Source organism: Engraulis encrasicolus, chromosome 20, assembly GCF_034702125.1.
Source record: "Engraulis encrasicolus isolate BLACKSEA-1 chromosome 20, IST_EnEncr_1.0, whole genome shotgun sequence".
Lineage (NCBI taxonomy): Eukaryota > Metazoa > Chordata > Actinopteri > Clupeiformes > Engraulidae > Engraulis > Engraulis encrasicolus.
The window spans coordinates 17,795,411-17,812,968 of NC_085876.1; the positions used below are offsets into that span (position 1 = coordinate 17,795,411).

Below are 17,558 nucleotides of genomic sequence, written 5' to 3' on the forward strand. Positions count from 1 at the left end.
GCGGCGTCTCAGCGATTCAACCCAGGAAGTTTTTTGTTATGCTGGGTCAACGGGCTTCGATCCAAACTTGGGAAGGAATCGCGGAAGATGTTTTGTTAACGGGCTCTGATAGCGTTTCATCCACCGAGATATGGGCTGCGGGAGACGTATCTCGGCGCCGTTCCTTGTGTCTTCCTAGGTTTGGTCAACTTACCAACGTTTTATTGACGCCCTTGTCGGACGTGCATGAATGGTTGTATTATTCTTTTTTATTTCCTATGGGCTTTTAACTCTGTTCAAACCCCTGTATCTTCACGGGTAGCTTTGTCGATAATAGTATGGTTTGATTGCCCAGTAATCGACATTTGATTAGTGCTGGGTAGTAGTGTGACCCTTCCTTCCTTTTTTCATGCTGCTGCTGCTGATAAAGATTTTTCAGATTATGCCTAACCGCATGTATGTAGGCAGTCACCTCTTTGCTGGTATGTGTGTCTCGCACGCATGGTAGGATCTATTTACCCATTGCGGTTAAGATAACCCCTAAAATGTCAAAGCACGTTGAGAAGCCACAGCCGCAGTAGTTCATGTTTCGTCAAGAAATCGGCGTATTAGCTTTTATTCCCTCGTGCTCTGACCTTTTTCAGTACGAGAAGAGGAATATGTCTCGATACAATATTTACAGTCTACTGGACTGGGTGTACGGTGGCGTGGACCCCAAATTCGAAGGTAACGGAGGACCCGAGTGCGCTGCCTTCCTTACGCGCCAGCAACGCTTGAGTGAGAGCTTGGCGATCATTGTGATATCCATCGCAGAGGTCGTACTGGCTCTTAGAAAAATCAACTTTTCACAAGGACTTAAAGAAGCCAAACATGACAGGATCAGTAAGGAGGACAGTCTGGGCAAAAACCTTCTCTTGGTTGCACTCTGCATGACGTTTGGTGTGGAAGTGGGATTCAAGTTCGCCACCAAGACGGTCATATACTTACTCAATCCTTGCCACGTTGTCACCATGGTGCAGGTGAGACTACCTATTGTCTACAGTGTTTCCCACAGAAATTTTGGAAACTATGGGGGCAGCCGGGGTTTATTTTGTCCGGGGGGGGGGGGTCTTTCTCACACGGGCCTTTTTTTTTGGGGGGGGGGGGGGGGGGGTATTCTTGTAGCGTAAATGCAAAACGGCAAAACAATGACTACAGTATGACATTGGCGCATGGAGAAACTGTAGGCCTGGGCCTATATTTCAGCCATTTATATTTTGAGAAATAAGGCTACATAAGATTTTACCCATGACTTGTATAATAGTAGTACATTGTCATTGTCAAAAAATGCAGTACAGTGAATAATTTCTGTTTACAACACAGTTTCATTCGTCCCTCATGCAGGGGTCTGGGAAACAATAATAAAACAAAATAGGAGCAGAGATAAGAATTTAAGAGCACTGTGAAATTGTTAACGCATAGACAAAAAGGGTCTTAGAGGGTAGGCTATGCCTTTTCCCCCACACATATCTGTAGGCGTACACATTCTACATGAGGGGTGCTGGTCACAGGGCCAGTTTTTTCCAAATTCCTCCCATTAAAAGGGCTGAACAACATATTACACATTTATGTCTATATTCACATTCATTACACATTAATTTCTATATGCAGCCCGATGTCTCCTCTGCTGTGTCAATGAAGGTCTGTCACCAAACTCATTACAACTGTAAAACAAAGCCTAGGGAGTGTTAGTAAACTCATCCCAACTGACCCTTCTCTGAAGGCTTTTTATATTGCTCCCAAACCCAAGTAAACTACAACAACTTGACTAGGCTTTTGATCCCTGTCTTTCAAGCACTTGTGGTTCTCTCTATAGCAGGGGTGCCCAACCTTTTTTTTAACCAAGATCTACTTTTGAAGTTGATGGTCTGCCGTGATCTACCAAGTCAAATTCAAGGATGTCAGTATGAAAATTTAAGACCACCATTTATTAATCACATTATTATGAACAAAATGTTTTCAGTAGGCTACTATGGCCGTATCTTTTCAGTGTGTTTTTAAAGTGTGTTGAATAGCCTATCTTTACAAAGCAATGCAGCACTGATAGTATGCAGAGATAATTTCAGTCATACACAAGTCATAAACAACTGAAACAATTTCAAAATGATAAACATTTGGTATATAAAAGGCACATAGGCCCTATTTCTAAAATATGATGAAGCATTATCATGCCTTCAGTGGTATAGGCTACAAATTGAAAAAGGGCTCAGAAATTCACCATTTGTTATGGGTAAATAGTAGGCTACTATGAGAGAGAGAGAGAGAGAGAGAGAGAGAGAGAGAGAGAGAGAGAGAGAGGGATGAGGAGAGAGAGAGAGAGAGAGAGAGAGAGAGAGAGAGAGAGAGAGAGAGAGAGAGAGAGCAATGAGAGAACTCATTGGATTGGTTAACACCCCTGTTAAGTGTGACTTCTATGAAGGTTTTTTTTTCAGCTCTCTGGGACAGTAGCACAGCAAAGGCTTTCTATTGTGAGTTTGGCCAATCGTTTTGTCCACAACTGAAGCAAGAAACAGCACAAATTGAAGTGAATTGAATTCCATACATGTCAACAACTAACATTTCCCTTACACGCGGCACGCGATGTAAACGCAGTTAGCGATGATGCATGCGACTAGCGATTTGGACGAAGATCCTCGCATATCGGCGTGTCATAACGCATCGTTGCGCACATGTTCTGTTACTCACCCGATGTTACACGTGTGCACCCTCACAGTCACTTCCTAATGCTTTCCCCTCATTCTGTGTTACCGTGGGACTACTTATCTAACCAATACAGTCTATAGGATGTATTTACTCCAGGAGGAAAATGCGAAGGAAATTCAAAATCGTAATTCAAATCGTTTTTTAACAAAAACGGATATCGTTTAAAAAAAAAATATATGTATTTTTTTTTTTTTTTTTTTTTTTTACATTTTCGTAAACTATGGCGGCCAAATTTAAACTATGGCGGGCCGCCATAGTTTCCTCAATGTATGGGAAACACTGGTCTATATTGGTGATGGGCTATTCACTTAACAGCAGCAAGCAGGTTAAGCATATAACCTGTAAAGCATGCAGAAAATATAGCCAAATTACAGGCAATAGGCCTACATTTCACTATTGTGCTATGACATTACCTGACTGTGACATTACCTGAAACAATGGCCTTCTTTAAACCCTGGTGAGTTTCAGCAAAAAAAAAAAAAAACAAGGAAACAAATCAAACAGGTGGTCTTGAAAAGGTAACCAAAATAGGCCTACAGGTCTAGACTGTAAATAGAAGAATTATAGAAGTTATAGAACATCTCCTGAATATTTTACATGGTAGGCCTATAGGTCTACAGCTTATGTTAGAAGTGGACGCTGAAAAGAGTCATTTCATACAGGAAACATCTGAACAGGAAATAGTGCACTGGCCTGGTTTTTACCATCTGGTGTTCACACCGTTGTGGTTTGCCTGCCAAAGAGGGGCACAGAGTCTGACATTATGACTCGACCCAAACATAGGCTACTGCAACAAGGAAATTGTAGCAAAATGAGTGTGTGCTTGTTGCAACTTCAGCAACTTCTAGCAGTCATTAGAACCTAGAAAACAAAACCTAGATTTCAATCAGATACATTTTGAACGATGATCGAAACAATGTGATTTTTGTTGTGAAGCTGATAAGACGACTTGTCCCATCATCACACACTCAAGATGTTCCGTCTCAACATCTTGATGCTGTAGTCCCCCGCCCATTTGCATTGAGTCTGGAATTAGATAACACTTTGTTAAGATGCTGGCTTACACTTCACTGTGAGGAAAATCATACACTTGCCAGTTAACTCATTAGGTGATGCTCTCTGTGTGTATGGCGACTTTGAAATACACCTTTTTGGGACACAGTTAACTTGGATGAAGGATATTTTGAAATGCATAATTAATGCATCAACATTTAAGGCATCTTAGAAGTGTTATTCTTTTATTTTACCCATCATGCTGTTCTTGCAAAACATAAAGGGACATTTAAAAAAAAGAAGAAAAAAAAAAGACAAAAAAAACGGTCAAGTGAGTCATGACGAGAGGGCTTAATTTTCACACTTCCTGGAGTCTGCAGTGACAACAGCTTCCTTATTGACTATATTGTGCACAAGGAAGTGAATTGAGGTGTTGTTTGCTAGCGGGACCTCTATTTGTTTGCAGTGTTCACATATGCAAAACAACTTGTCTGTCATTCACTTTTCTCACTCTTCACAACTTTTTTTTTCAGCGTCTTTTTTTGTCAGATCTGTTAGTCTACTACATGACAATTGTATAAAAGTGGGTTCAGAGTGTATCAATTTAACACTGCATTATACTATAAGTGAGGGAATACTCATAAGTGAAGAGAAATGTTGACATATTGGGCCTACAGTCAGCAGACTCATCGGCCCTGCCCTGCAATATAATAGTGCATTTGCTCAGGCAAACAAAAAGGAACATTGTACTCTTGGGTTGTTTTCTCTCACAGGAAGAGATCAGCTTTCACCAGAAGCATGTCCTTGTCCTTGGGCACTTTATTGTAATAATGTGTTCATTCCAACATGCTACCTTGCATCCTCCACTTGTGCTTGTGGCCTCGCCCCGCCTTCTGGCCCCACCTCCGTGGAGAAAACAATAAAGTTTCCCCGCTGTCAACCTAGCCAAAACACTTTTTGGGGGACTATTCTTCATTCACCATCCAGTTTGCAAATGAGAAAATGACTTTACAACTGAGCTTTTGCGAGGTATACAAATAAAATGCTGTTGTCAGTTATGTCATCATGACATATTACTTCCTGGTACGACTCGAGGCCACAAGTGGAGGACACAAAGGTTGCGTATTGGAATGCACTCTATGTCCCCCATGATGCTTTGGAGCAGTGTGTGAAATACCTGTAGTTATGGTATACTGCAGCCTAGTATACTGTTATATATTATTTAGTACAGTCAGGTTTATAGGTATACCGTACAGTGAGGCTATATAATGCCTGCTGTAGTAGCAATAATAAAAATAAAGCATTTTATTTGTTGCATGGCGCCTTTCAGAACACCAAAGGTCACCCCTAGAAACAATAATAATAAAATGATAAAGCAAAAGAAAAAGAGAAGAGAGAGAAAAAATTAAAGTGCATAGGCTAATTTGAACAGGTGGGTCTTCAGGACAGAGTCCTGTGATCGTACCTCAGGTGGCAGGGCATTCGGTTCGGAGAAACATATGAAAACGATCTGGCTACCATTGTGCTCAGTAAACTCTTTGGTTGGGCCAGTAGTCCTGCATTTAATGAGTGTGATGGTGTGTAATTCTCTAATAAGTGTGTAATGTATATGAGGGTATACATGTAGTATAGGGCTGATTCTTCCCACAGGCCATTAGGATGCTTAAAGGTGCATTGTGTAATATGTTCAGTAGTTCATGTCCAGAATTCATGCTGCCGATTCACAAGTGTTACCTTACCATACATGAAAAAGGGGATCTTCTCCATGCTTTACCATTTTCAGTTTCCAGAAATAGACATTTTTAGCTGCAAAACCTACTTTACTTTGGTCATACTAGTACTGTATTGGTTTATTATTTGGTAAATAGCCTATTCATGAAAAGACCAAATTTGGCAATAGGCAGTACAGTTTCAATGAACAGGGTAGTTGCAATACCTAATCCATCCACATCCTACACAGTGCAACTTTAACTGTGATTGTTATGTCAGGGAATGTTATTGACACTAGAGACATGTCATAGGATTCTTCTTCACAACTCCTCTTCTACATGCCAAGACTTTCTTCTACCTTTTTTCTTCCGGCGAATTATTGAGCTCATAGCTTGTCATTGCTCATGAACTTTGAAATGTATGAGCATATGACAAGAAAACATCTTGTAATCTTGTAACCGTGCTAACCTTGTAAATCTTGTAGGGCCTAACCTTGCTAACCTTGTAATCTTGTAACCGTGGTTATAGGCCTCGTGGTTGGTTGAAGCAGTCTGACCTTGTTTTTTTTTAAAGGATAACTTCTGCCAATTTCGACATGCAGTTGTAATGCTCACACTACCCTGGACTTGTCAGTACCTGAGATCCTGGTGCGAGATCCTGGTCATTGTAATGAGGGCAGGCGTTTGTTTACATTTTTTTTAAAAACATCTTGATTTATGCCAAATAACATGGGATAATATTTGGAGTAGGCCTAGAGTTCTCAACGGGCCTGAAAATGTCAACCCGACCCTACCCGGCCCGTGGCTTTTAAAACCCGAGCCCGATGTTACCCGACACATCACTGGAATTATCTAACCGAACCCGGCCCGAGGCCCGAAGTCGGGGGTCGAGTTTCCCCACGTTATCCTATGGAGAATGACGGGTTGTGGTGGGTCTTTAAGGGCACTTATGTGCAGTAAATTGCATAACCCACTTAAAAACCTAGTGAAAAGATATTTTCCACAATAGAAACATAATATGAAATGGGCAAACTTACGTTCTTGCTATTTAAGCAGAATAATCCACAGCGCGATTTCAATAACCGCTTCATGCTTCACGGCAACAACAATCTATCCACCTTTTGTTTTGACTTCTAAATGTAGGCTTAGCCTACTACATTTCCATCCCGAGTGTCTGATTAAATGTAGGCTACGTGAAGTTGCCCCTCCCTCCTTGTTTGTTCATATGCGCGGATGAGATGGAAAGCCTGGCTGTGCCAAACATTGTTTAAAAGTTTCATCAAATTTTGGTCGGCACACAAGGTTTTGGACATACTAATTTCTAGTGGCACCTGGGCTACGGTTGGTGCATTGATAAGCCATGTAGCAAAAAAGACATAGCCTAGGTGAGAGGATGAGATCTTCCTCGGCTGGCGAGCGCTCCGCATGTGTGCGCGCGCGTTTCCTTCCCTCCCAAGAGCCGACAGTTGCTTACAAGTCGAAAACAGCACGAAAACAGCAAAGACAAGGGGATATTTCATTCAAACAGGGCCTACACGCTCCAAATAAAACATTGGCTGGGGGGATTTTCAACCAGACCGCAGCGCGAGCAGACAGTCAGTGTGAAAAGCCAAGTCTACCGGAAAAATCACCGTCTTCGCTGCCGCTCGCTTACCATCGGTGCACGAGCCATTTAAATAGTGAAGTGGCATATCGCAACAGCACATGCGGATTGGCCAAATTATATGCAACAAAGTCGCCAACAAAGCGTGGATTTAACGTTTAATACGCATGCCAACGTTGTGTGAATACGGGGAAAGGATAACCTAATTGGAAAGCCACTGTCCTTTCCATATGTAGAAGACCGCTTCGGTTTCGCTTCACCTCATAAGCATAATTTCCATGCACTGCATTTGCTGAGACTACTAAGCATAAAGTTAGCGATCAAACTAAAAAATATTGGTTGTTGTCATTACAGTAGGCTATTTAATAGGCTACTATGGCTGTTGTTTAAAATAGCCATTGGATTGCCAACCGTCCTTGTATTAAGAAACAAAATTATGGTTCCATGAGCTGACATGGGACTCAATACCTATCGTTAAAATTGCATCTAAGAATTTTTTCCCCGTTTTTATTCGTTTGCGTAATTGTAGCCAATGTAATTTTTCTGTGCGTTCCGGGACCTCTGTCCAACTCATCATTGCTGTGATGTCATGTTTGTTTTGCTTTCCGGTAGGCTACCTTGTGATTTACTAATTAAGCACTGCGCGCAACGTTGCATGCAGCAGCCTGCCAGACCTTCGTTACGCAGGCCTACATATATTTAGATAGATAGGCCTAGCTTTACTGACCCATCAAGGGGAAATTCGCCATGATTCACGGTAAACAGCAGAACTCATTTTTTTTTTCACTGGGCGGAAAAGATTGAGCCCGCGGACCGAACCGACCCGAGCCATATGCTTATATTTTCGACCCGAACCCGGCCGAACCCAAGGGGCCCGTCGGGTTTGTCGGGCTGACCCGACCCGTTGAGAACTCTAGTAGGCCTATGTTAAGAAAGTTTTTAATGTAAACAAAGTCTGCCCCCATTAGAATAGCTCAGATCTTGGAAAGGGCTGACTCGAAAAATGCAGCATCACAAGGGTAGCGTGAGCAATACAACAGCATATTGAAATTGGAAAAAGTTATCCTTTAATATAGGCTACTGTAGCATAGCCTTGTCAGACCATGCAACTGATAATAAAGGCTGTACAAGAGATGGAATTTAGGATTTGCCATGTATAACTAACAAATCCCCCTAACGTGGTCCAGAATGCAGGAAATTGCACTCGAGAATATTGATTGGTATGTCTATTCCTGATGCTGGTTTGATCAAGCAAATAATCATCTGTGTGACACTCTGGTTCTAACAACATTACAGTAGCTTACTCATCTTTTGCCTCTTGATTCCTGTCCTGTATTCATAACCTTTTTCACTTTGCTCCATAGATCTTCCTCCTCGCCTGTCCACCCTGTAAAACAGCCACAATAGTTTTCAGGTGAGTTGAAAAAAACAAAACAAACAAATTCAATTACATGCGGGGGGAGGTGGGGGGTTGTGCATGAAGCTCATGTGACGTGTATGCACATGGATTAGTTAGAATTTAAAGTTTATTGGGACAGAACACTGACGACGGAGACAGGAAATGAGGGGAAGAGGGACGGAGACCCTGACCGGACTCAAACCTGGGTCCCCACCCATGGGCATGCCTCAGCATGCTGCACCAAAGCACCCTCCTGAACACAGCTTTATAAATCGCTGTGTGTTTTGTGCTCTCACACATCACATTTGGGGCTATGTGCACATGCAATCTTCTGGCCTAAAACCTGGATAAACTGTTTTAATCAAGTCATCAACACTGGATACAGAAAATACTCATATACAATCCCATCTCCACCACATAGTGGGCGAGGTATTTTACACATCAGAATTGGGACTCTACGCATCATCCCTCACTCAGCTTGCAGGTGCATCACAGTGGGACAGACATCACTGGAAAGGAGAGGCTGGAGCACACTGCAGCTTAGTTTTCAAGACTTTATTCTGTGTGCACACCCGACTAACGTTTCGTAGTTGCTACACCTTCTTCAGAGTGCTCCAGCATTTTACACATCTTCAGCCCTCATCCTTCCTCTGCTAATTTACCTTCATGAATCACAGCCCACTCTGAAGTTGCAGCACCCATGTAAACCAAACCCACAGTATGCGAACCTCAGAGCTATGTGATACCTCGTGCTCATTCCACACCGAAGAGCCAGGACGGAGGAAATTGCTTTGGGGTATTGGAGAGGGGCGGTGGACCTTGGGGCCCAGTGGCTTCTCTTCGGGACATTTTCAACATGCCTAGTTGGGTTGACGAGACCATGGGTGGGGTCATGTTCCATGATGAACTGTGATTGGTTTGTGCATACTGCAAGCAGGACGTGGGGGGCGGGGGGTAGGGTAGTTAACTAGGCTACCAGGGCTAGTAGTAAACTCATGAACCTCTACATGGAAGTATCATAAGCATGGCATCACAATGTCTTTATTAAGACATTTTCTATCTAGACCACAGCATGCATTGTTTTGCTGCTTAGTGAACAAGCATGAGTTCTAAAGTAATCAAACAACAAGCATTGAATGAATGAATGAGCGAAAATCATTTGCACATTGCATTTTTGTCAGCGAGTTCCTCCTGATGGGGACATTATGAACTGTAGAGGGGCTTTGCATGGAGACCTTGTATATTCAGAGTTATTACACTATATTACATTACATTGCATTGCACTTGTCAGACGCTTTTTAACCAAAGCGACTTACAATCGAGGACATAATCATAGCCGACATCACTAGTTGAAACAAAGTGCACAGGAAATATACAGAACAAGTGCAAATGCTAAGAAGGGTTAGTGTTTTTTTAAAGGTACTTGGTGAAGAAAAAGGAGTCGCACACAGGAGCTTGATGCTGTTCAGTGAAACAGTATTAAAAGGTGAAAAATAAAGAGAAGTCAAAACAAAAAATGGGATGCAAACGTGTCGGGTCTAGCCCATGATCAACCCAATCCCCCCCCCCTTTATTTTTTTTTAAATTTGGGAACACTGATGATGGGCTAGACCCGAAACGTTTGCATCCCATTTTTTGTTTTGGACTCTCTTTATTTTTCAGCTTTTAATACAGTTTCACTGAACAGCACCAAGCTCCTGTGTGCAACTCCTTTTTCTTCACACTGCATTTTTGTTTGTAATCACGTACCGAGCGAAACTCTCAAGTAAGACAAAGGCGCGGACGACATCTCATCACTTACATCATCACTTTAAAGGTACATTAACATAGGGTTAAGTAGAGTACATACATACACATCATTCCAGAGAGTCTGGCCAGGAACTGTGGCCTCTCAAGCATTAGTGTTGTAGATAGTCAAGAAAAAGAGTCTTTACTTGCTTCTTGAAGTCTGAGAGAGATTTGCCTAGTCTTGCTGCCTCTGGGAGACCGTTCCGCCACTGAGGAACGACAGAGAACAGTCTTGACTGGGATCGCTTAGACTAGAGCAGGCGGCAGGGCCAGGCGGCCTGTGTTGGAGGAGCGTAGTTCTCGTCCAGAAACAGAGACTTAGATCAAGGCCGTCAAGGGACAGACGACCACCGCCTGGTTGTAGTTGTGAGTCTGCTCGCGTCTTTCTGGCGTGAGGACACTCTCAGACCGGTCAGCTAGTTGTCACTAAAAAGTGCCAGTGGCCAGTAAACTGATGGAAGTGTCCGAATGCAGAGGGACTGGAATGACAGGATTCCAGAGGCTAGCTCTCCAACTCTGGACCTAATGAACTGCTCGTGGCAAGCTGAATCAGCCACTGACACATAGACATATGGACAGCGGATGTTCGATTCAAAAGTGAAGCAACGGCCAGGGGAGGGACATTAGACGATTTTTGAGCGGATCAAGGACGTCGAGCGCCATTTCCTATTCCTCTCTATGGGAGTCTTGAAACAATGTATCTCCTTTAAAATTCTCCTCTGTTTTGCTTTCAAGTTAACCAAACTTACTCAGAGTTACTCTTGTGATAAGGTGTAATCACTTGAGGAGGGATCTAGAGACCGGGTGTGATCAAAAAGAGGACTGACACGACATAAAAGTCAGAACCAGAAAAGGCATCTGGTTCTTTTTGTAATACACTCACAATGTGAACAAAAACAGAACAGAGTCCTTTTGCTGTTGGTTCACTTTTTGGTGTACTTAAAGAGGACCAGGTGTGCAAATACCCTAAACTTTTAGGAAGATGGTATAATCTATGACCATTTCCTATTCATCACTCCAAAAGGATACAGATATCACCTGCAAGAATGCGCGTTCAAGATAGGATCATACTTTATTGTGTGTTACAAAACTGATACAGAACATTGTCTTTTGACATGTCTGACATTTGTACTGACTTTTTTTTGTTGTTGTTGCATTTTTGACCCCTCTGTAGACTACAAGTTCATATGTTAAATGGAGCCTTGCTGGCACTTCTCTTCCCTGTGGTAAACACCAGACTGGTGAGTATGACTGCAGCCTTTCCCACACACCACATCATGCTGGATGCAGCTATTTTTGCCACTTAACCCATTTTGTCCTAAGCCCTTTTTGGGAAAGGATGCCCTCTGCCTATTAAATCCTAAATATCTCAGCCTCTGAAGCACATCAAAACATGAAATACAGTGCCCTCCATTATTATTGGCACCCCTGGTTGAGATGTGTTTTTCAGCTTCCAATTATTATTATTTTCTCTAAATAATATGGGACCTTAATGGAAAAAAAGAGAAAATTCCAACCTTCAATACAAGTGCATTTATTCAGTGGGGAAAAAATCCCACATAAAGAAATAATTATTTGACATCAAATAATGTGTATCACAATTATTAGCACCCCTGTTGTTAATATGTTGTACAACCCCCTTTTGCCAACAAAACAGCACATAATCTTCTCCTATAATGTTTCACAAGATGGGAAAAGACAGAAAGAGGGATCTTCAGCCATTCCTCTTTGCAGAATCTCTCTAAATCATCCAGAGACCTGGGTCCTCTCCTCTGTACTCTCCTCTTCAGCTCACCCCACAGGTTCTCAATGGGGTTGAGGTCTGGGGACTGAGATGGCCATGGGAGGAGCTTGATTTTGTGTCTGGTGAACCATTTCTGTGTAGATTTGGCCATATGTTTAGGGTCATTGTCCTGCTGAAAGACCCAGTGACGACCCATCTTCAGCTTTCGGGCAGAGGGCAACAGATTTTGATTTAAAATGTCCTGGTATTTCAAAGCATTCATGATGCCATGCACCCTAACAAGGTTCCCAGGGCCTTTGGAAGCGAAACAGCCCCACAGCATCACTGACCCACCCCCATACTTCACAGTGGGTATGAGGGGCTTTTCAGCATGCGCATCTTTCGTGGCACGCCAGACCCACTTAGAGTGTTTGTTGCCAAAAAGCTCAATCTTGGTCTCATCTGACCAAAGCACACGGTCCCAGTTGAAGCCCCAATACCGCTTGGCGAACTCCAGACGTTTGCGTTTATGATTGTGGGTGAGGAAAGGTTTTCTCCGTGCATGCCTCCCAAACAGCTTGTTGGCGTGTAGACAGCGCCTGATGGTTGATTTGGACACTTTGTGACCCCAGGATGCTACCATTTGTTGTAATTCTGTAACAGTGAGCTTTGGAGATCTTTTGATTTCTCTTACCATCCTCCTCACTGTGCGTGGTGGCAAAATAAACTTGGGTCCTCGTCCAGGCTTGTTTACCACTGTTCCAGTTGTTTTGAACTTCGTAATTATTCCTCTCACAGTGGATATGGGCAGCTGCAGTTGAGTGGCAATCTTCTTGTAGCCTCTGCCTGACCTGTGAAGGTCGACGCACATCTGCCTTACTTGTATGCTGTGTTCCTTTGTCTTTCCCATGTTTAAGAGTGGATAAGAGAAATGGCCTCGGTGTCACGTCATATTTATACCCCAGGGAAACAGGAAGTGATGAATTACTAATTAAATGTTCCTACATACTCTGGTAAACTTTGTAAACTACTGTAGAAATGACAGAAATGCTTCAATTATATTTATTTCCTGGGAATTGTTAAGGGTGCCAATAATTGTGGAACAGGTGATTTAATGAAAAAGAATTGTCAGGGATTTTTTTTATTTTCCTACAATTCATTTGAGTTGAAGGCTACATTTTCCTAAATTTTTCAGTGTGACAGTATTCTTCTGCAATAAACACTGAATTTATTTTAAGGCTTTTAACACATCTCAACCAGGGGTGCCAATAATTATGGAGGGCACTGTAAGTTGCTAGAACCTTCATGCTCTTTCTTGCTCCAGAATGTGTTCATTCAGCTCAAACATACCCACATTTTTATTAAAACAGCTCAAATCTCAAGAACCCTAATGCAGCGTATATGTTGCTCCAGGACACAATGGGTTATGTCAATGGACATTATGTGAATGTCAATTACCAGAGGCATCAAAAGTAAAAGTAAATTCTTGGTGCGAGTACAACTCTAGACATTACATAGCTGTTACATAATTTTCTCCATTGTACCTAATGAGGTAGATAGACTGTGTTGTTACTGAAAAACACTTCAAACCTAACAAGAACCCACCACAACCTTGATCCAGCCTGCAGAGTCAGCTGATCGTAAGTAGGGCATACAAGTGGACTTTTTACTCAGATAAGTTATCTGTGTTGGAAGGAAACTCTTTTTTTTACTTTTACTTTTACTTTTGACACGGACCAGGAAGCTTAGGAAGCCATTGCTTTTCCAAACCATCCCCTAAGGGATGAAGTAGATCAAGCGTATTGCAACCTTGGTGAACCAGACCTGTAAAACATGTCAAGCTTGATCTGATAGGGTTTTCACACCTGGTCCCCTTATGCCATTTAAGTGAACTCAGAACTGTGACTCAGCATTTTATGTGCATATGTGAACGCTCCAAAGTGTACCTAGACCCCTTGGAAGTGAACCGTACTGAGACCTTTATTGACATGATCTCAGTACGCAGGACCGTCGTTAGACCTATTTTAGGGGGGCCTTAGCCCCCCCTACATTAGTATTAGCCCCCCCTTTCACGATTTTGAAAAAAAAAAAAAACTTTTTTTTTTTAAAGCATTCTTCAAAAGCAAATGCAGTAAAGCACTGAATACGAACCACCAAGAAGGCAAATTAATCTGAATACAAGTTCCTGTTTGCTTATTTATTGTTTAATGCCACTTATATCCTACTGCACAGCAATAAAAGCAGGGTGCACAGCAATATGTTATGCGGGGGGGAAACATTTTTTCATTTTTTCATTTGTCCTTTATTTAGCCAGGATTGTCCCATTGAGACTACAGTCTCTTCTGCCAGGGAGTCCTGGTCAAAATGGCAGCATACATATAGTTACAGACACAGACAAACACATAGACAAAAAGGAAAATAAATGTACAAAAAACATATTAAGAAGAATAAATTTACATAAAACGTATTTTGAGATAATAAAGTAGCTTATGTGCTGCATAGTCAGAAATAGAGTTCTCAACGGGTCGGGTCAGCCCGAAAAACCCGACGGACCCTTTGGGTTCGGGCCGGGTTCGGGTCGAAAATATAAGCATATGGCTCGGGTCGGTTCGGTCCGCGGGCTCAATCTTTTCCGCCCAGTGAAAAAAAAAAACAGTTCTGCTGCTTACCGTGAATCATGGCGAATTTCCCCTTGATGGGTCAGTAAAGCTAGACCTAGAATCTATCTATCTAAATATAGGCCTATGTAGGCCTGCGTAACGAAGGTCTGGCAGGCTGCTGCATGCAACCTTGCGCAGTGCTTAATTTGTAAATCACAAGGTACCAGAACGCAAAACAAACATCACATCACAGCGATGATGAGTTGGAAAGAGGTCCCGGAACGCACAGAAAAACTACATTGGCTACATTGAGTCCCATGTCAGCTCATGGAACCATACTTTTGTTTCTTAATACAAGGTACGGTTGGCAATCCAATGACTATTTTAAACAACAGCCATAGTAGGCCTAGCATATTAAATGCTATAATGACAACAACCAATATTTTTAGTTTGATCGCTAACTTTATTGCTTAGTAGTCTCAGCAAATGCAGTGCATGGAAATTATGTTTTCCCCATGAGGTGAAACGAAACCGAAGCGGTCTTCTACATAGGCTATAGGCCTACTAGAAAGGACAGTGGCTTTCCAATTAGGTTATCCTTTCCACGTATTCACACAACGTTGGCATATGCGTATTAAACGTTAAATCCACGCTTTGTTGGCGACTTTGTTGCATGTAATTTGGCTAATCAGCATGTGCTGTTGCGATATGCCACTTCACTATTTAAATGGCTCGTGCACCGATGGTAAGCGAGCGGCAGCGAAGGTGCCGGTAGACTTGGCTTTTCAAACTGACTGTCTGTTCGCGCTGCGGTCTGGTTGAAAATCCCCTCAGCAAATGTTTTATTTGGAGCGTGTAGGCCCTGTTTGAATGAAATATCACCTTGTCTTTGCTGTTTTCGTGCTCAAATTGACTTTTAAGCAACTGTCGGGTCTTGGGGCGCACACACATGCGGAGCGCTCGCCAGCCGAGGAAGATCTCATCCTCTCACCTAGGCTATCTGGCTTTTTTGCTACATGACTGATCAATGCACCAACCGTAGCCCAGGTGCCACTAGAAATTAGTATGTCCAAAACCTTGTGTGCCGACCAAAATTTTATGAAACTTTTAAACAATGTTTGGCACAGCAGGCTCTCCATTTCATCCACGCATATGAACAAACAAGGAGGGAGGGGCAACTTCACGTAGCCTACATTTAATCAGATACACGGGGTGGAAATGTAGCCTAGTAAGCCTACATTTAGAAGTCAAAACAAAAGGTGGATAGATTGTTGTTGCCGTGAAGAGGCGGTTATTGAAATCGCGCTGTGGATGATTCTGCTTAAATAGCAAGAACGTTTCCCCATTTCATATTATGTTTCTATTGTGGAAAATATCTTTTCACTAGGTTTTTAAGTGGGTTATGCAATTTACTGCACATAAGTGCCCTTAAAGACCCACCACAACCCGTCATTCTCCATAGGATAACGTGGGGAAACTCGACCCCCGACTTCGGGCCTCGGGCCGGGTTCGGTTAGATAATTCTAGTGATGTGTCGGGTAACATCGGGCTCGGGCTTTAAAAGCCACGGGTCGGGTAGGGTCGGGTTGACATTTTCAGGCCCGTTGAGAACTCTAGTCAGAAACAATGACACTCCTCCGTGTATACTTTATTAATTTCCCTCTTAAAAGTCTCTAATGAGGGCAGAGAGTCCATACATAATAACTCATTCCATAGATATGGGGCATAAAAAGAAAAGCCTGTTTTCCCTAATTCAGTGCGAGGAGTACAAGACTGTAGTAGTAACTTGTGTGAGGAACGTGTGCCATAAGATAAAGTACAAAAAGACAATAAATTACAGATATAATAGGGAAGTTTGCCCAACAGTGCCTTTGCAATAAAAAGTAACATATGCAATTTACGCCTTAAATACAAGGATGGCCATTGGACTTTAGAGTACAGATCACAATGGTGGGTTCTTGAGGGGGCACCTGTTACAAATCGCAATGCTGAATGCTGAACATAATACTCATAACATAACATAATAATATTCATCAGTTGAAACATTTTAACATTAAAATGTGAATTAAAAAAAAAAATCCACTGTAACTAGTGTTTAAAAATCGGTATGGTGCTCTTAAAATAATTGTTCAAGAAGACGCTTATGCACACCTCTGTAGGTGGGCAGGTGGGTAGGATATTATCCCAGTGGGGTTGTCATTGAAGTGTAAAGAAATCCTGCACACTGTCCATTCCACCAACAAACTTAAATACAACATGAAGAAGGTCGGATGACCGAAACAATGTATTAAAGTTTGTTGGTGGAATGGACAGTGTGTGGGATTTCTTTGCTCTTAAAATAATGAATTCATAGACAAAACCTTAGCAGGTGCGCTGAAAAAATTCCGGCGCGCGCTATGAACACACATTTTCTTCCTCTAGGGCTAAGCCCCCCCTGTCTCTCAAACCTAGTGACGGGCCTGTGTCTTGAAAAGTCAGACTTGTGACTAGATTTAATCACTTAAGGAGAGCTCTAGATGACCTGGTGTGATCAAAAAGATGACTCGCACACCATAAAAGCCTAACATGACCAGAAAAATTTGCGGGTTCTTTTTTGAAATAATCTCACAATATGAATAAAAACAGAACTGAGTCCTTTTGCTGTCGGTTCACTCTTTGGTCCACTTAAAGAGGACTGAGTTCATTTCACTTGAAGGGCACTGGGTGTGAAAATACCCTGAGTGTCACCTTAAGATTTTTCACCCCCTGCTGTGTTGGATGGAATGCGTTATCTGCATTTTCTTTGAAGGGGATCACTGGCACATTTGGAGCTAAATTCAAAGAAAAAATGTGGAACTTGACGCCAAACTTTCAATTTGGATTCCTCTGCCCCTTGCCCTTTTCTGCTCCCTAAACCGTTATCCAAACCATTTATTAGCCAACATGGCTAATGGGCCGACCAGAGTGGGACGGCTGTATGTATGAGGCTTTTTGCTCTGTGTGTATCTGAGAGAAGCAACCAGCTGATAGCTAAGCTAAGCTA

The 17,558-nt window shown here is 42.4% G+C and overlaps 1 protein-coding gene across 1 annotated transcript in view; it reads left to right on the forward strand.

The window, feature by feature from the left end:
* Positions 1 to 17,558, forward strand: part of LOC134436365 (transmembrane protein 164) — a 32,132-nt gene continuing 14,574 nt past the window's right edge. The window contains exons 1-3 of the mRNA XM_063185533.1: positions 1 to 998; positions 8,391 to 8,440; positions 11,388 to 11,454. Coding sequence (XP_063041603.1) covers positions 564 to 998; positions 8,391 to 8,440; positions 11,388 to 11,454 — 552 coding nt within the window. The 5' untranslated portion in view covers positions 1 to 563. The remainder of the gene's footprint in view (positions 999 to 8,390; positions 8,441 to 11,387; positions 11,455 to 17,558) is intronic.